Here is a 20,139-nt window from a genome sequence, read left to right on the forward strand (position 1 = left end):
GCCGCCGGGGCCGCTTGTTGCACCGCTCGCGGCCTGTGGGAGCCGCTCGCCCGGCCCCGGCCTCGCGCCCGCGGCCGCAGCCCCTGCCGCTCGCTCCCGGGGCCCGCAGCCCGGCCCGCGAGACCCCGGCCCGACCCTGCCGCCCGCACAAAATGTCGGCGCGGACGCCATTGCCGACGGTGAATGAGCGGGACACGGAGAACGTGAGTAGCCGGAGCCTCCCCGGGAGCGGCGGGGCCAGACGCTCCCCGGACCCCGGCTTCACCTTCCGCATGGGCCGCCCCGGGGCCCCAGAGCGGCCACCCGCTGCAGGGTGTTCACCTGGCGCCCGGCGTGACCCTCGCCCCCGGCTGAGCCCCCATCCTCCCTTCCAGGCGCATTTCACTGCTTTCCCCTGAAGGGTGAGGGTGGGGGCACCGTAAGTGGCGCCCTCCCCGCGGAGGTGGTCCTCCGGGAGACGGTGGGGTGATGGAGGGCGACAGGCACAAGGAGATGGCAGAGTGGGCATCCCGGATAGCTTTATTTCCACGCGGCATTCTGTATCCCCACCCGAATGTTTGCTTTATGATCACAGACAAGCCAGCCGACTGCCTCTTCTCCCTTGCTTTTCTGGCTCTTTCGGTCCTTTGCCCTCCCACCCGCCTGCATTGCCCCATGACTTTGCTTTTTGTAACTGTGTCCACATTTGGGTCTTGGGCACCAAAGGGGGAAGGTCGGGAATGGAAGGGACGAGAATGGGAGTAGAGATGGATGTGTGTGTTGGTGTGTCCCGAGTTTCTACTGCTGTGTGATACTCTTCTATAGAAATGAGCAGAAGAATTTCACCATCAGCTTCTGTGGCCCCAGGGTTACAGCAAAATGTTTAAAAGCTGTATGAAGCCAACGGCTTTTGCTTCTCTTTCTCAAGTCGGTGGTAATAATTCAGGGCAGGTTTTACTTTAAATACCTCTCCTCCTCCTTGGAGTGTCACAAGGTGCATTTCTTTGAAGGAAGGATTTTCTGTGTCTTTGATCAAATTGCCCTCAGGAGTTTTTATCTAGATGCAGATGTCCCTGGTGTTTAAACTCTTGAAAACCGAAAGAACCAGATCAGTTGTATTTCCACATTCTGAAAAGTGCAGTTGTGTGTGTGTGCACGAGTTCCTTTGTGGGAAAGGGTTTAAAAATAATTTTTTTTTTTTTAAGCCCTCATGACCTGTAAAGAGGGCCTTTGCTGATTTTTCTGACTGGGTTTGCGTACCCCTTAGAGGGGTGTTAAGTTTTGGTCGGCCCTCCAGTTTCTGATTGCCTAGTTAACTCCTTGACCCTCCAGCCCTTGGTGTATCACTGCCTTCATAGGGTTGGTAAAATAAAATAATGAAGGGTTTTGGCGTTCTTAAACAAAAGATATGAGACAGAAGACATACAGACTCACCCCTGAAGTGTTGGGGGGAGGTATAAACAGATTTTTTTAATCTTGGAGAGTAGGGGAGCGCAGAAACTTGATATACAAAGGGAGAAGAAATTTTGGTAAGAGACTATTGTAGAAGACCCAGGAAGAGATTTCAGAGTATGCTTTCGTCTCGTCTAGTGTCTTGCATTTCAAATGGTAAAGATAGAGAGTAAGGTTGCTGTTACCGTAACTTATAACTTAGTTTACATTGTAACTTCTTAAAAGCCTCCTAATTGTTTTTAAAAATATAATTGATACATAATTTTGATTAAGAGATTGAAGAAGGTGACGGAACAAGGTGCAAAATTGGGTTAAAGCTGATTTTAAAGCCAAGGTAGTACAGAATTTTTCTAACAGAAAATCTTTAAAAAAACGTGTCATTCAGTATGAATGAAAAGTAAGACAGATGATGACCTTTGTTTTTATTAGCAAAACACTCTGTGTGTTTTTAACCTAGGAAAGGTGGAAAAATACATTGTTTTTATTTTCTTTCGGATTTTGAATAGTATAGCTCTTTCCACAGTTGTATGAATAAGGTGCTTTATACAGACATGAGATAGCATTATAGAAATCTGAATCAGGGAATAGTACAAAATGCAGCATCACTTGTAAGACCAAAAAAAAAAAGGTGGGGGGGCTCAATTAAGCAATAACAGTGTGCTAAATTTTTCTGTACCTTCTGAAAATGATTATGCTAAGTAAACTGATTTGCTCTGTTTCTGAGCATGTTATTTCAAAGTCACTTTTATGATCTTGTCCCTTGGTGTTGGTTGCATTGTGCATAGCTATAGCTCCGTTTAGCTTCCTTTACCCACATCCTGATTTTCTCCTAATTGCCATGCGAAGTACCTGTTTATACTGTGGCTGTTAATTTATCAATACATATGCACTCAGTTTTGGTTTTTGAGCTGGAAGGGATAGAGAAGCAGTATTTAAGACAAGGCCTCTCCCCTCAAAGAACTTAAGAAGAAAGGTAAATATAGTCCCAAAGAAATAGTGTACAGTAGAAAGCTGTGTGCAAATAGGGCTAAATTGGTTTATAGGTGCTATAGGTGTTTATCAAAGGAATCACCAGTGATGGCTATTAAATCACCATTCGTGTCTCTCTCTGTTCTCTGGTTGGTAGTAAATGTCATTACCCATTCTTGCTTACCTCTCATCAGTGAAATAAAGGAACATATCTGCTTGTTAGCTAATATATTAAGGCCAGTGTGGTAATCAAAATGAACATTTGTTTGAAGTTGTTTTCAGTTAAATTGACACATTTTAAAAAATGGTTGTGAAAATCTACATTCGTGTGACTATTAAATGCTTGTAAGCCTTTTGGAATATTAAGGACATAACTAAAAACATTTTATTACTGCCCAAAATATTTTAATTTAAACAAATAAGGTAATTAAAGAATCTTTGAATTGTATTGTCATTTGCAGTTATTATAAGCATCTTAGTCATATGTGAATGGATTTGGTATCCTTGGGAATATGTGATATCTACCCTTCCCCATGTCACTAATATATATTGAGGATATGTAAGTAAATGTTAATATTATATACATATTAAACAGTTCAGAGGAAGAATGTTGCAGCACTGTAACATTAGTAGTAAATATTCTCCTCTTTACTACCACTGTATCTAGTAGAGCGAGAAAGAATTGCTTTTCTCTGAGAACATTCTGTGTGTATTTTTTCAAGAGTATTTTCTTAGATGAAGGATTTGTGTGTGCATTATTAATAGGCCTCAAATGGCTAAATACAACAGAACAACCGATGATTAAAGGCAATGAATACTTCGCAGTGAAGTAGAAAACATATGTTGTAGATCATAGAATTAATTTATGCAAAATGTGTTTGATGTTAGGTTGTAAAGAGTAAGTCCAGAAAGAGAATGGGTGTTTGAAATATTCCGGTTTTTTTTTTTGCTTCTGTTAGATTATACTTGGATAATTCCAGCGTGGATAGAGAGAATATATTACCATTACTCTTATGTACTTTTAAATGGAGCAAGAATTGTTTTCATGTTTTAGAAAAACTCTAATTTTGCTAATTTTTATGGATCCAAAGTGTCCCTACTAGCTTTCTGTGGTGAAATTTTGATCAGTATGAAGGAAATTGATTTGATTCCTTCTCGGGATGTTTTAAAATTGACTTTGGTTAAATTTGTTTTGAAACTTTTAATAACAAAAGTCTTGATGATGATTCTTTTCATAGATCTGAATTTCACTGTGATGACTGGAACAACTACCAAGGTGGACATTAGTAGTTTGAAAAGGCAAGAGTGAAGCATGCTTTTGCCACTACTGCTGGGCTTTCTCAGTACCCTGTGCATACCTCATGTCACAGGATCTATCACATTGCCTTCTAATTGCTGATTTACTTTGTCTCCTTTGTTCTGTATCGCCAGTGCCAGTACAATGACTAGTAGTAATATATGAGATCAGTCCTATAATATTCCCCTTTTGAATTTTTTCATTTGTCATCAAAATATACTAGTGACACCAGGAACGGTAGATATTACATACTACAAAGCCTTCAGAGAGTGAAGTGACCTGCCCAAGGTCATAACGAATATCTGATGTCTTTCACTGTTGCTCTACTCATGTTATTGCTTCTTGAGGTTTTTGGTTTGTTTTGCTTTTGTCTTAGAGATTTCAAAAGAGCATGTGCGATGATATGAGATACTTTATTGGTTGAAGAACAGGGTGTGCCATGCTCATCTCATTCCTGAACCTTTGCTATTTTCTCTGTCTCGAGTACCCTGTTCTTTTCCCCTTATCCCAAACTTACAAGTCCCTTATGGCATGGCTTATGTTTTTAAGAAGACCTCTGAAATGATTGCAGCCAGCATTGCTGTCTGATGTAGCTGAACATCTGTGTGTGTATAGTCCATACCACTGGTCTCCAAAGTGGGTATGCAGGACGGTCCATCGTGAGAAAAAAATGTCTTTGCCTTCTATCATTTTCCTTCTGAACTCAGTGCTATTACTAACTCTCCTTCTTCTCCTTCTCCTTCTTATTCTTTTAAAGCTCAGGTTGTTTAGAATCAGCCACATATTTTAAATTATTATTTTTTTACCATTCCCTTTTCCATCTCAGACTTTCCTTTGGAGGTCATTTTCCCTTTTCCTGATAGCATCTTCACAGTTCTTTTGGTAAAGGATTGTTAGTCATAAACTTTCTTTTTTAAATATGAAAATATTTTTTGTCCATTTTCTTGAAAGAGAACCTTGCTCAGTCTCCAATTCTAAGTTGATCTTCCATTGTCTGCTTATTTCCATTGTTCCTGTTCAGAAGTCATCTGCCAGTAGGTATAGGTGTCTTTTCTGTCTGTCTCTTTTTAAGATTCTTTTTCTTAGGTGTTATACTTTCACTACAGTGTATTTAAGTATGGATTTCTTTTCTTCTTGTTTGCTTCTCATGTTTTTGAATTCATATTCTTTTTATTAGTTCTGGATACTTACCATATATTATCTTTTTGAACATTGCCTTGCTTCTGGTCTCCTTAGAATTTTATTTTGGTACTCTGATTAGATTATGTTGTACCTTAACTCTTCCATATGCCTTAACTTCTTTTCTTTTCTTTTTTTTAAATTGAAGTATAGTTGATTTACAATGTTGTGTTAGTTTCAGGTGTACACCAGAGTGATTCAGTTATACAGATTCTTTTTTTCATTTTTCAGATTCTTTTACATTATAGGTTATTGCAAGATATTGAATATAGTTTCCTGTGCTGTACAGTAGGTCCTTGTTGTTTATCTATTTTATGTATAGTAGTATGTATCTGTTAATCCCAAATTCCCAATTTATCCTCCCTCCCGCTGCCCTTTTTCCCCTTTGATAACCATAAGTTTGTTTTCTATTTCTGTGAATCTATTTCTGTTTTGTAAATAAGTTCACTTGTATCATTTTTTTAGATTCCACATGTAAGTGATCTCATATGATATTTGTTTTTCTCTCTCTGACTTACTTTACTTGGTATGATAATCTCTGGGTCCATCCATGTTGCTGCAAATGGAATTATTTCATTCTTTTTTTTAAGGCTGAGTAATATTCCATTGTGTATATGTGCCACATCTTCTTTATGTATTCATTTGTTGATGGACATTTAGGTTGCTTCCACGTCTTGGCTATTGTAAATAGTGCTGCTATGAACATTGGGGTGCATGTATTTTTCTCTGGCTGTATGCTCAGGAGTGGGATTGCTGGATCATATGGTAACTCTATTTTTAGTTTTTTAAGGACCCTCCATACTGTTCTCCATAGTTATGCTTTAACTTCTTGATTCATTTTTTCTGTGAGTTGTGTCTTTGTACTACAAGCTGTATAATTTGTTTAGATCTAAACTCTGTGGCTTATATCTTTCATAAATTTTGGAAATGGAGCAGCCATATCTCTCTGAATATAGCCTTACTACTGTTCTCTCTAGTGTTTCTGGTCCTCTGATTAGATATGCTAAAATTCTCTTTCTATCCTGCATATGTCTTAGATGCTTATTCATTTTTCCCCCTATTTCATTGTTTCCCTGTACTGTAATCTATAGTACAATCTGCTGTACAATTTCTGCATGTAGCATGTTTAAGGTCTATCTTTCAGTTAACTAAAACTCTTTAGCTGTACTTAAATCACTGTTAACCTTTTTGTTGAAATTATTTTTTATAGTGGGAAAAAACACATAACATGAGATCTGCCTTTTTAACAAATTTCTAAATGTACAATAAAATATTGTTAACTGAGGCAGAACTTTCTCATCTTGCATGCCTGAAACTTTATATTCATTGAACAGCTCCGATTTTTCTCTCTCTCTAGCCCCTGGCCACCACAATTCTACTTTCTGCTTCTGTAAGTTTGATTGCTTTAGATAACTCATTTAAGTGGACTCATGCAGTTTTTTTTCTTTTTTGAAGTATAGTCGATGTACAATATCATGTAAGTTACAGGTGTACAATTTACAATTTTTAAAGGTTATACTCTATTTATAGTTATTATAAAATATTGGCTATATTCCTTGTGTTGTAAATATATCCTTGAAGCTTATTTTATATGTAATAGTTTGTATCTCTTAATCCCCTACTCTATATTGCTTCTCCCCTCTTCCCTTTCTCCACTGGTAACCCTAGCTTGTTCTCTGTATCTGTGAGTCTACTTCTTTTTTGCTGTATTCACTAGTTTGTTGTGTATTTTAGATTCCATATGTAAGTGATAGCATACAGTATTCGCCTTTCTCTGTCTGACTTATTTCACTTTGCATAATACCCTCCAAGTCCATCCATGCTGCTGCAAATGGCAAAATTTCATTCTTTTTTATGGCTAAGTAGTATTCCATTGCATACATACGCACCACATTTTCTTTGTACATTTGTCTGTTGATGGACACTTAGATTGCTTCCATATTATAAATAATGGTGCTATGAACATTGGCATGCATATATCTTTTCCAAATAGTGTTTCTGTTTTTTTTTTTCGGGTATATACCCAGGAGCGGAATTGCTGGATCACATGGTAGTTGTATTTTTAGTTTTTTAAGAAACTTCCATATTGTTTTCCACAGTGGCTGAAACACTCTACATTCCCACCAAAAGTGTAGGAGGGTTCCCTTTTATCCACATCCTCACCAACATTTGTTATCTGTGCTCTTTTTGATGGTAGCCATCCCAAAAGTTGTGAGGTGATATCTCATTGTGGTTTTCATTTGCATTTCCCTGATGATTAGCAGTGTTTAGCATCTTTTCATGTGCCTCTTGGCCATCTGTATGTCCTCTTTGGAGAAATGTCTATTCATTTCTTCTGCTCATTTTTAAATCGGATTATTTTTTTGATATTTAGGTGTATGAGCTGTTTATCTTTTAATTTAATTTTTTATTTTACATTGGGAGTATAGCTGGTTTACAATGTTGTGTTAGTTTCCAGTGTATAACTAAGTGATTCAGTTATACATATATCCATTCTTTTTCAGATTCTTTTTCCATATAGGTTATTATAGAATATTGAGTAGAGTTCCCTCTGGTATACAGTAGGTCCTTGTTGATTATCTATTTTATATATAGTAGTGTGTATATATTCATTCCAAACTCCTAATTTATCCCTCCCCCCCCCCGACCCCCACGTTTCCCCTTTGGTAACCGTAAGTTCGTTTTTGAAGTCCGTGAATCTGTTTCTGTTTCTGAAGTAAGTTCCCTTGTATCATTTTTTTTAGATTCCACGTATAAGTGATATCACATATTTGTCTTTCTCTGTTTGACTTACTTCACTTAGTATGATAATCTCTGGGTCCATCCATGTTGCTGCAAATGGCATTATTTCATTCTTTTTTTATTGCTGAGTAATAGTCCATTGTATATATATGCCACATCTTCTTTATCTATTCATCTGTTGATGGACATTTTAGGTTACTTCCATGTCTTGGCTATTGTAAATAGTGCTGCAGTTAACATTGGGGTGCATGTATCTTTTCAAATTATGGTTTTCTCCAGATAATATGCCCAGGAGTGGGATTTCTGGCTCGTATGGTAGTTCTAGTTTTGCGTTTTTAAGGAACCGCCATACTGTTCTCCACACTGGTTGTACCAATTTACATTCCCACCAACAGTGTAGTACGTTTCCCTTTTCTCCACCCCCTCTCCAGCATTTATTGTTTGTAGAATTTTTGATGATGGCCATTCTGTCCAGTGTGAAGTGATACCTCATTGTAGTTTTGATCTGCATTTCTCTAATATTTAGCGATGTTGAGCATCTTTTCACGTGTGTTTTGGCCACCTGTATGTTTCCTTTGGAGAAATGTCTATTTAGATCTTCTGTGCATTTTTTGATTAAGTTGTTTTTTTTGATATAGAGCTGCATGAGCTGTTTGTATATTTTGGAGATTCATCACTTGTTGGTCGCTTCGTTTGCAAATATTTTCTCCCATTCTGTGGGCTGTCTTTTCGTTTTGTTTATGGGTTCCTTGGCTGTGCAAAAGCTTTTCAGTTTAATTAGACCCTATTTATTTATTTTTGTTTTTATTTTCATTACTCTAGGAGGTGGATCCACAAAGATACTGCTGTGATTTATGTCAGAGAACCTAACAAAGACCTAGTCATACAGCATATCAACTTGGTATTCTTTGTCTTAAAAAGAGCAACGCTAATTGTTTAAAACAAACCTAAGGAAGTTAAGCCTTTCTTGGACTTCTTGAACATGACTATATCTACTTCCCAGCCTCACAGTTTGTGGGGCTATGTTTGCTTCTAAGCGTTTTATAGTATCCAGCATTACATTTAGGTCTTTAATCCATTTCGAGTTTATTTTTCTGTATGGTGTTAGAAAATGTTCTAATTTCATTCTTTTACATGTAGCTGTCCAGTTTTCCCAGCACCACTTATTAAAGAGACTATCTTTTCTCCATTGTGTATTCTTGCCTCCTTTGCTAGCACTTTGTTGAGGATTTTTGTGTCTATGTTCATCACTGATATTGGGTGTAACATTTTTTGGGGGGGGTGTCTTTGTCTGGTTTTGGTATCAGGGTGATGGTGGCCTCATAGAATGAGTTTGGGAGTGTTCCTTCTGCAATTTTTGGAAAGAGTTTCGAAAGGATAGGCATTAATTCTTCTCTAAATGTTTGATAAAATTCACCCGTGAAGCCATCTGGTTCTGGACTTTTGTTTGTTGGAAATTTTTCATCACAGTTTCAATGTCAGTACTTGTGATGGGTCTGTTCACATTTTCTGTTTTCTCCTGGCTCAATCTTGGAAGGTTGTACCTTTCTAAGAATTTGTCCATTTCTTCTAGGTTGTCCATTTTGTTGGCATATAGTTGCCTGTAGCAGTCTTTTATGATCCTTTGTATTTCTGTGGTGTCAGTTGTAACTTCTTCCTCATTTCTAATTTTATTGATTTGTGCCCTCTCCCTTTTTTTCTTGATGAGTCTGGCTACTGGTTTATCAATTTTATCTTTTCAGAGAAGCATCTTTTAGTTTCATTGATCTTTTCTATTGTTTTCTTTGCCTCTATTTCATTTATTCTGCTCTGATGTTTATGATTTCTTTCTTTCTACTAACTTTGGACCTTGTTTGTTCTTTCTCTAGTTGCTTTGGGTGTAAGGTTAGGTTGCTTATTTGAGATTTTTATTGTTTCCCCAGATGCTTGGAATGCTATTAACTTTGCCCTTTGAACTGCTTTTGCTGCATCTCATAGGATTTAGACCGTTGTGTTTTCATTTTCTTTTGTCTCTAGGTATTTTTTCATTTCCTCTTGATTTCTTCAGTGATCCATTGGTTGTTTAGTAGCATATTGTTTAGCCTCCACATGTTTGTGTGTTTTGCAGTTTTTTTCTCATAGTTGATTTCTAGTCTTATAGTGTCGTGGTTGGAAAAGACTCTAGATAGGATTTCAGTTTTCTTAAATTTCCCAAGGCTTGTTTTGTAGCCTAGCATGTGATCTCTCCTGGAGAGTGTTCCATGTGCACTTGGAAAGAACGTGTAAAATCTACATATTATTTATTCTTAAAGTGTACTTTTGGTAAAAATAATCACAAGTATTGAAAAAAGTTCTGCATTTCAGTTTTTGGGTAATGATGCAATTCTATTCATCATGGTGCTAAATTCTTTTTTTTTTTTTTTTTTTTTGCGGTACGCGGGCCTCTCACTGTTGTGGCCTCTCCCGTTGCTGAGCACAGGCTCTGGACGTGCAGGCTCAGCGGCCATGGCTCACGGGCCCAGCCACTCCGCGGCATGTGGGATCTTCCTAGACCGGGGCATGAACCCGTGTTCCCCGCATCAGCAGGTGGACTCTCAACCACTGCACCACAAGGGAAGCCCTTTGTTTTCGTTTTTTAATTAAAATTTTTTTTGTTGTAGTTGATTTAAAATGTTGTGTTAGTTTCTTCTGTACAGCAAAGTGAATCAGGTTTGTACGTGCATATATCCACTCTTTCTAGAACGTGTATTCTGATGCTTTTGGATGGAATGCTTTCTATATATCAATTAAGTCCATCTGCTATATTGTGTTATTTAAGGCCAGTGTTTCCTTACTGATTTTCTATCTGGATGATCTGTCCATTGATATAAGTGGGGTTTTAAAGTCCCCTACTATTACTGTGTTACTGTCGATTCTTCCCTTTATGTCTGTTAATACTTGCTTTATGTATTTAGGATTTTCTATGTTGGATGTATATATATTTACAATTATTATGTCTTCTTCTTAGACTGATCCCTTAATCATTATGTAGTGTCCTTCTTTTTCTTTTGTAACAGTCTTTATTTTAAAGCCTATTTTGTCTGATATAAGCGTTGCTACCCCGGCTTTCTTTAGATTTCCATTTGCATGGAATACCTTTTTCCATCCCCTCATTTTCAGTCTGTGTCTTTATATGTGAGGTGAGTGTTTTGTAGACAGCATATATATGGGTCTTTTTTTTGTTTGTTTCCATTCAGCTGGGCTGTGTCTTTTGATTGGAACATTTAGTCCATTTAAATTTAAGATAATTATTTCTGTGTATGTTCTTACTGCCCTTTTGTTCCTTGTTTTGCGTTGTTTTTATAGGTCTTTCTTTTTTCCTTCTTTTGTTTTCTTCTCGTGATTTGATGACTATCTTTAGTTTTATGCTTGGTATCCTTTTTCTTTTTTTGTGTGGATATCTATTATAGATTTTTGGTTTATGGTTACCATGAGGTTTTTATCTAGCAACCTGTAATATGTGATTGTTTTAATTTGCTGGTTTCTTAATTCCAAATGGATTTTGAAAACCCTGCATTGGTACTCTCCTCCCCTCACAACTACTGTTTTTGATATCATATTTTACATTTAATTGTTATGTGTATCCCTTAACTGCTTATTGTGGATATAGATGACTTTACTACTTTTGTCTTTTTAACTTCCTATTAGCTTTGTGCCTGGATGATTTCCTCCCTTTTTGTTATATTTGCCTCTACTGATGAGCTTTTTCGTTTTGTAATTTTCATGTTTCTAGTTGTGGCCTTTTCTTTTTTCACTTAGAGGAGTTCCTTTAATATTTGTTTAAAGGTGGTTCGGTAGTGCTGAACTCTTTTAGGTTTTGCTTATCTGTAAAGCTTTTAATCTCTCCATCAACTTTGAACAAGAACGTTGCTGGATAGAGTATTTTTGGTTGTAGGTCTTTCCCGTTCATTACTTTAAATATATCGTGCCACTCCCTTCTGGCCTGCAGGGTTTCTGCTGTAAAGTCAGCTGATAGCCTTATGGGAGTTCCCTTGTATATTGTTTGTTGCTTTTCCCTTGTTGCTTTTAATGTTGTCTTAACTGTTTGCCATTTTTAACTACAGTGTGTCTTTGTGTATTCCTCTTTAGGTTAATCCTGTATGGGACTCTCTGTGCCTACTGGACTTGGATATCTGTTTCTTTCCCAAGGTTAGAAAAGTTTTCAGCTATGATGTTTTCAGATATGTTCTCTTCCCCTTTCTCTCTTCTCCTTCTGGGATCCCTATAATGTGAATATTAGTGTGCTTGATGTTGTCCCAGAGGTCTCTTAAACTGTCTTCATTCTTTTTCATTCTTTTTTTCTGCTTTTCTCTTTGGCATCAGTGATTTCCCCTCCTTTGTCTTATAGTTTGCTGATCTGTTCCTATTTATCATTTAGTTTACTGTTGATTCTTTCTAGTGTATTTTTCATTTTAGTTAGTGTAATCTTCACCTCTGTTTGGTTGTTCTTTATATTTTCTAACTCTTTGTTAAAAACTTCTAAGTTGTCACTCTGTGTATTCATTCTTCTCCTGAATTCTTTGATCATCTTTATGATCACTACCCTGAACACCTTCTTGTGTAGATTATTTCTCTCCAATTCACTTAGTTCTCTTTCTGGGATTTTATCTTGTTTCTTTGAGGTTTTATCTTATTTCTCTGTCACCACATTTTACCTAAGTTACTGTTTTTATTTTTTTGTGTCTGGTAGGTTGATTACGTTTCCCAAGAATGCAGTTCCTCTCATCACCCAAGCGATATGCTCTAGGAGTTCCCCCTATGAGGGCTGCATGGGTCCTTCTGTTGTTGTGGGCTCTGTGGGCAGTCTGATAGGCTTGATTGGCTCCCAGTCTGCTAGTTTACCAGGCCCTGCTTTGTGCAGAGGCTGCTGGCCGCTGGTTAGTGGTACTGGGTCACGAAGTGGCTGTTTACAGAACCCCTAGGCTCCCTGGGGCTTATGCTGGCTCACTGATGGGCAGAGTCAGGATCCAGAAAACTCTGGGGCTGTTGCCCACTCACTGGTGGTTGAAGCCAGGTCCTGGGGTTAGTGCTGGACTGCTTGCAGACAGCACCAGGTCCTGAAGTTTGGTTGCCTAGGGATCCCAGAGCTGGTGTCAGGTCATTGGTTGGGGGGGGGCTGGTTCCTGACAGAGTTGGATATGGGGTGTGAGGTGTCCTGAAGCTTGTGTTGGCCCGATAGTGGGCAGGGTGGGGTCCAGCTGGTCTCAGGGCAGGGTCTGGCCTGCTGTGGGCAGGCCGGGCCTGCAGGCTGTTGGATTGTTGTTTTCTTGCATCTAGCCTGTCCCCTGATTGGTGAGGCTGCTCCAGAGGCTAGACTGGAAGGCAGCTGGGTGGGGCAGTAGATTCTGGAGCTGGTGCCTGTCTGGTGGGTGGATTTGAGTCCTGGGCCCTCTGGTGGTCAGGGCCATATCTTGAGCCGTGTCTAGAGGCACTGTGGGCTCAGGAGGTCTTTAGGGAGTTGGTTTGCTGATGGGTGAGACTGTGTCCCCACCCAGTTGCTTGGCCAGTTTGGCCAGAGACGTCCCACCACTGGTCCTACAGGCTGTTTTGGGGGGCACAAGTCTCAGTGCTGATGAGTGGGGGAGGGGAATCCCACAATGGCACCCACCAGCACAAGCATTCATGAGGTAGAAGGGGTCCGTGGTGTGAGCTGCAGCTGACCCCCACCTCTTTGGGAGACTCTGCAAGATCAGCAGATAGGTCTGGTCCAGGCTTCTATCAGATTACTGCTTTTACCTTGGGTCCTAGAACATGTGAGATTTTGTGTGCACCCTTTAATGGTGAAGTCTCTATTTACCCCAGTCCTGTGGGGCTCCCGAAATTATGCCCTGCTGGCCTTCAAAGCCAAATCCTCTGGGGGCTTGTCTTCCTGGTATAAGATTCTGGGGCTGGGGAGCCCGACGTGGGCACAGAGCTCTAACTCCTACGGGAGAACCTCTGGAATGTAATTATCCTCCAGTTTGTGGGTTACCCATCTGGGAGTATGGGACTTGACTATATTGCAAGTCTGCCCCTCCTACCTGTCTTGCTGTGTTTCCTTCTTTATGTCTTTAGTTATAGAAGATCTTTTCTGGTGGGTTCTGGTCCTTCTCATTGATGGTTGTTCTGCAGATCATTGTGATCTTGATGTGTTCTTAAGAGGAGGTGAGCTCAGGGTCTTTCTACTCTGCCATCTTGGCCCTACTAGTCTCATGTAGTATTAATCATTCTATGACTGGCTAATTTAATTTAGAATAGTATTCTCAAGTTCCATCCATGTTGTATCATATGACAAATCTCCTTCCTTTTATGGTGGAAAAATACTCCGTTGAATGTATATCACACATTTTCTTTATCCACTTAACTATTGATGGACATTTGGATTGCTTTCATATCTTGGCTATTGTGAATAATGGTGTAGTGACTGTGGGAGTGCAAATATCTCTTTGATATTTTGATATTTCTGATTCCAGTTCTTTTGAATAAATACCTAGAAGTGGGATTGCTGGGTCATAGGGTAGTTCTATTTTTAACTTTTTGGGGAACCTCTGTACCGTTTTCCATAATGGCTGCACCATTTTACATTACCACTAACTGCACAAGGGTTCTGATTTCTCCATATCCTCGTCAACATTTGTTATTTCCTGGTTTTGTGTTTTGATAATATATTCTAACAGGTGTGAAGTGATCACTCATTGTAGTTTTGCTTTGCATTTCCCTGATGATTAGTGATGTTGAGCATCTTTTCATATACCTGTTGGCCATTTATACATCTTTGGAGAAATATCTATTCAAATCCTTTGCCCATTTAAAAAAGTCTGATTGCTTTTTTGATGTTGAATTGTAGGAGTTCCTTACGTATTTTGGATGTTAACCCCTTTTCAGATATATGGTTTGCAAATCTTTCCTTTAATTCCATAGGTTGATTTTTCACTCTGTTGATAGTTTCCTTTGCTGTGCAGAAGCTTTTTAGTGTGATGTAATCCCACCTACTTATTTTTGCTTTGGTTGCCTGTGTTTTTGGTGTCATATCCATGAAATCATTGCCAAGACCAACGTGGTGAACCTTGCCCTCTATGTTTTCTTTTAGGAGTTTTATAGTTTCAGGCCTTAAGTTTAAGTCTTTAATCCATTTTGAGTTGAATTTTGTGTATTATACAAGAGAAAGTTCTATTTTCTTTCTTTTACATCTGGATATCCAGTTTTCCCAGCACCATTTGTTGAAACAGACTGTGTTTTTCCCCTTGTGTATTCTTGGCACTCTTGTCAAAGATCATTTGACCATATATAGATAGATTTATTTTTGGTCTCTAGCTTTTGTTCCATTGGTTTATATGTTTGTCTATATGCCAGTACCATACTGTTTTATTACTTGTAGCTTTGTAAAATGTTTTGAAGTCAGAAAGTGTGAGACCTTCAGCTTTGTTCTTTCTCAAGCTTGTTTTGGCTATTTAGGGTCCTTATGGTCCCCAGTGGATTTTAGGACTTTTTTCTGTTTCTGTAAAAAATGCCATTGGGGTTTTGATAGGGAGTGTGTTGAATCTGTAGTTTCTTTGGGTAGTATGGACATTTTATCAACATTAAATCTTACAATCCATGACATAGGAGATCCTTCCATTTACTTGTGTCTTTAATTTCTTGTAGCAATGTTTTGTAGTTTTCAGTGTAAAAGTATTTTGCCTCCTTGGTTAAGTTTATTCCTGAGCATTTTATTGTTTTTGATGCTATTATAAATGGAATTGTTTTCTTAATTTTCTTTTTGCGTCGTTTGTTGGTTCTGTATAGAAGCATATCTGATATTTGTTGATTTTGTACTGAAACTTTTATGAATTTGTTTATAGTTCAGTTTGTGTGTGTGTAATTTGTTTCATCCTCAAACAAAGATACTTTTACTTTTTCCTTTCCAATTGGATGCCCTTTATTTATTTTACTTGCCTAATTGCTTTGGCTAGGACTTCCAGTACAGTTGGCCCCTATATATCTGCAGAGTCAGCATCTATGGGTCCAACCAATTGCAACTAAAACAAGTTCGAAAAGTAAAATTACAGAAAGTTCCATGAAGCAAAAGTTGAATTTGTTGGGACTAAGAACTATTTACATAGCTTTTATTCATATTATATTATTATATTAATTAATAGTAATCTAGAGATGATTTAAGTATGTGGAAGGATGTGTGTAGGTTATATACAAGTACTCTTTCATTTTATGTAAGGGACTTGAGCATCTGTAGATTTTGGTATCCATGGGGGGGAGAGGGGCCTGGAACCTATCCCCTGAGGATACTGAGGGATGAATGTACTGTGTTGAATACAAGAGGCAATAGTGAGTATACTTTCCTTATTCCTGATCTTAGAGGAAAGACTTTCATTATGATGTTAGCTGTGGGCTTTTCATATGAAGCTTTTATTATGCTGAGGTAATTTTTCTATTCCTAGAGAGTTGAGAATTTTTATCATGAAAGGGCATTGAATTTTGTCAAATGTCTTTTATGCATCAGTAGAGATGATCATATGATTTTTTTATCCTTTGTTCTATTAGTGTGGTGTGTTACATTGATTATCATATGTTGACCATCTTTGTGTCTTTGCAATAAATTCAACTTGGTCATAGTGTATGATCCTTTAATATGTTTTAAATTTGGTTTGCTAATGTGTTTAGGATTTTTGCATTTATATTCATCAGGGTTATTGGCCTTTAGTTTTCTTTTATTGTAGTGTCTTTTTCTGGCCTTGGTATTAGCATAATGCTGGCCTCATATGATGAGTTAGGAAGTGTTCCCCTCTCTTCAATTTTTGGAAAAGTTTAAGAAGGACTGGTATTAATTCTTCTTTAAATGTTTGATGGAATTTACCAGTAAAGCCATCTGGTACTGGGTTTTTCTTTGTTGGAAGGTGTTCGATTACTAATTCTATCTCCTTACTAGTTATATATATCCCCAGATTTTCTGTTTCTTTATGGTTCAGTCTCGGTAGGTTGTGTTTGTAGGGATTTCTCCATTTCCTCTAGGTTATTCTTGGCATGTAATTAATTGTTCATAGCAGTCCCTTAGGGTCCTTTATATTTCTGTGGCATCAGTTGAATGGTCTCCTTTTCATTTATGATTTTATTTATTTGAGTCTTCTCTCTCTCTTTTTTAGTTAGTCTAGCTAAAAAAAATGTCGTTTGTTAATTTGCATAAAACCAACTCTTTGTTGACTTTTTCTATTGTTTTTCTATTCTCTATTTCATTTATTTCTGCTATACTTTTAATTGTAATATCTTTCCTTCTATTAGTTTTGGGCTTAGGTTTTTCTTCTTTATCTAGTTCCTTGAGGTGTAGAGTTAGGCTATTTGAGAGAGAGAGAGATATATATATGTATATATATATTATATATAATATATATGTATTTTTTTTTGATGTAGACATTTATTGCTCTAAATGCCCCTCAGTACTACTTTTGCTTCATCTCCATACATTTTTGTGTATTGTCCTTTCATTTGTCTCAAGATATGTTTCTTATTTCCTCTTTGATCCATTGGTTGTTCAAGAATGTGTTAATTTCCACATACATGTGAATTTTCCATTTTTTCTTCCTGTTATTGATTTCAAATTTTATACCAGTTTGGATAAGATATTTGGTATGATTTTAGTTTTCTTAAATTTGTTAAAACTTGTTTTGTCACCTGGAGACTGTTGCACGTGCTTTCTGCTGCTGTTGAGTGAAATGTTCGTAATATTTCTGTTAGGTTCATCTAGGCTGTAGTGTTGTTCAAGTCCTCTGTTTTCTCATTGATCTTCTGTTGGGGTTCTAGCCATTATTAACAGTGAGTGGTAAAATCTAATGTTACTGTGTTGCTGTCTATTTCTCTCCTAATTTCAGTCAGTGTTTGCTTTGTGTATTTAAGTGCTTTGGTGTTGGGTCTAGAAATATTTATAATTGTTATATCTTCCTGGTGAATTGACCATTTTATCATTATATAATGTCCTTCTTTGTCTCTTGTGACATATTTTGACTTAAAGTCTAATTTGTCTGATATAAATATGGCCACGCCTGCTCTCTTTAGGTTACCATTTGCATGGATATCTTCTTCCATGCTTTCACTTTCAGCATATGTGCGTCCTTAAATCTAAAGCAAGTCTCTTTTAAACGGCATCTAGTTGGGATTTTCTTTTTTTTTTTTAATCTTTTCAGTCACTGTGTCTTTTGAGCATGGAGTTTAAATTATTTATATCTAAAGTAGTTATTGATAGGGAAGGATTTACTTTTGTTATTTTGTTAATTGTTTTATCTTATAATTTTTTTTGTCTCAACATCTTTTACTGTCTTTTTATGTGTTTTGATTTTTGTTTTGTAGTAACATGCTTTGATTTATTTCTCGTGTGTGTGTGTGTGTGTGTGTGTGTGTGTATGTGTATGTGTTTTCTGTAGGTATTTTCTTTGTGGTTACCATGGGGCTCATCTAAAATGTTTTATAGTTACAGCAATCTATTTTAAGCTGATAACAATTTAACTTCAATTTCATACAAAAATTTTGCACTTTTATTTTTCCCTCCTCAATACTTTATAGTATTGATTGCACAAATTATATCTTTTTATATTGTGTTCTTTAACATACATTTATAGCTATAATTTAAAAAATATTTTTGTTTTTTAACTAATGTACCAGAATAAAAATGATTTATGTACCATCATTACAGTATTATAGTATTTTGTATTTGTCTGTGTATTTGTTTTTACCAGCAGACTTTATACTTTCATATGCTTTCCTGTTGCTGTTTAGTGTCTTTTTGTTTCTTGTAAGGCAGGTCTAGTAGTGATAAATTCCCTCAGCTTTTGTTTATCTTTGAAAATTTTTCTTTCCTTCATTTTGAAGGACAGTTTTCCTGGATACAGCATTCTTGGTTGGCAGGGTTTTTTTTTTTCCTTTCACCAGTTTGAATGTATTAATTGCATTTTTCCTGGTCTGCAAATTTTCTGCTGAGAAATCTGCTGCTAGGTTTGTGGGAGTTCCTTTGTATGTTGACAAGTACTATTTTTCTTGCTGCATTCAAAACTCTCCATCTTTGACTTTTAAGAATTTGATTATAATGTGTCTTGGTGTGGACATATTTGGGTTTATCCTGTTTGGGGTTCATCCTATTTAAATTCTCTTGGGTTTCTTAAATCTGGATATCCATTTCCTTCTCCATATTTGGGAATTTTTCAGCCATTTTTTTCCTTAAATAAACGTTCTGTCCTTTCTCTCTCATCTTCTAAGACCCCAAAATGTGGGTATTAGTCCCTATAAATACCATAGGTATTCCATAAGCACTTTAGGCTTTCTTCACTCTTTTTTCATTATTTTTTCTTTTTGTTTTTCTGACTAGATAATTACAAACAACCTGTCTTCAAGTCTGTTGATTCTTTATTCTGCTTGATCAAGAATTGGTTGAACCCCTTTAATGAATTTTTCAGTTTAGTTATTGCATTCTTCACCTGCAAAATTTCTGTTTGGGTCTTTTCTTTATCTCTTTATTGATAGATTCTGATTTTGTTTATGCATCATTTTCATAAGCTCATTGAGCATCTTTAGGTCAGTTATTTTGAACTCCTTGTCAGGTAATATGTATAACTCTGGTCTCTTTAGGCTTGATTTCTGGAGACTTATTTTCTTTCCTTGAGTGGATCATGGTCATGTTTTTTTTTTGTTTTTATGTTCCTTGTAGCTTTGTGTTGGTAACCACACCTGTAAAAAAAAAAAAAGGCTACCTCTCCTAATCTTTCTGTACTGGCTTCATACATGGAAAGATTTTCACTGTTCAGTTCAGCTGGGGATGCTCAGGACTCTCAAACCTTTTCTGTAGTTGCGTCTTTTTCACTTGTCTGGGTAGATTCCTGATTAGAGGAATTTTAGGTTTCCTTTTTGTAGGAGGGCAGCTTGTAATCTCTTGCTCCCTCTGGTGTCTGTCTGCTGTACTGTGGTTGCTCTGAAGCTGCAGCACACTAAACAGCTCTTTTTGTTTTCAGAAGCCACTAGGCATCTAGCATATGCCAGTTCCCATCAGCACCCTGAGTAGAGCTGGGCAGAAACCAGTCCCTTGGGCAATTCCCTGAAAAGCCAGAGTGTGCGATGCATGCTCCATTCTTCTGTGTCCCCATCTGTTGGATTTTTAGTTTTGTTAATACTGTTTTTCATCTCTAAAAGTTCTAAGGTTTTATCTTAGACCAAACTGGCTTTTTTAAAATATTCTGTTGGTCTTTGTTTACTGTTGTGATTTAATCTTCACTTTTTTAAACATTTAATATATAGTTATTTACATTCTATACCTAGAAATTCCATTACCTGAAGTCCCTGGGGATTTAGCTCTGTTGTTTGTCTACTTGTTCACTGTGACTTGTTTTTTTTCCCTTTATTTGCTGATCTTTGCTGATGAACTCATATTTGCCTGGTTTTATCTGTGTGAAACTTGGAAGACCAAACTGAGGATGATTTCCTGTACAGAGGGTTTGTGATTGCCCCTAATGGGAACCCCTACTGACCTGGGACACTTTTGTCTACTCTAC

General features: G+C 37.3%; 1 protein-coding gene across 1 annotated transcript in view; it reads left to right on the forward strand.

Annotated features, from left to right (window-relative positions):
- Window positions 1-152: 152 nt before the first annotated feature.
- MARK1 (microtubule affinity regulating kinase 1) overlaps window positions 153-20,139 on the forward strand; it is a gene marked incomplete at its 5' end in the record, with an annotated part of 141,203 nt that continues 121,216 nt past the window's right edge. The window contains one exon of the mRNA XM_082658238.1: window positions 153-203. Within this exon, the coding sequence (XP_082514364.1) occupies window positions 153-203 (51 nt within the window). The remainder of the gene's footprint in view (window positions 204-20,139) is intronic.

Source organism: Grampus griseus (genome assembly GCF_964374135.1).
Source record: "Grampus griseus genome assembly, chromosome: 1".
NCBI classification, from domain to species: Eukaryota; Metazoa; Chordata; class Mammalia; order Artiodactyla; family Delphinidae; genus Grampus; species Grampus griseus.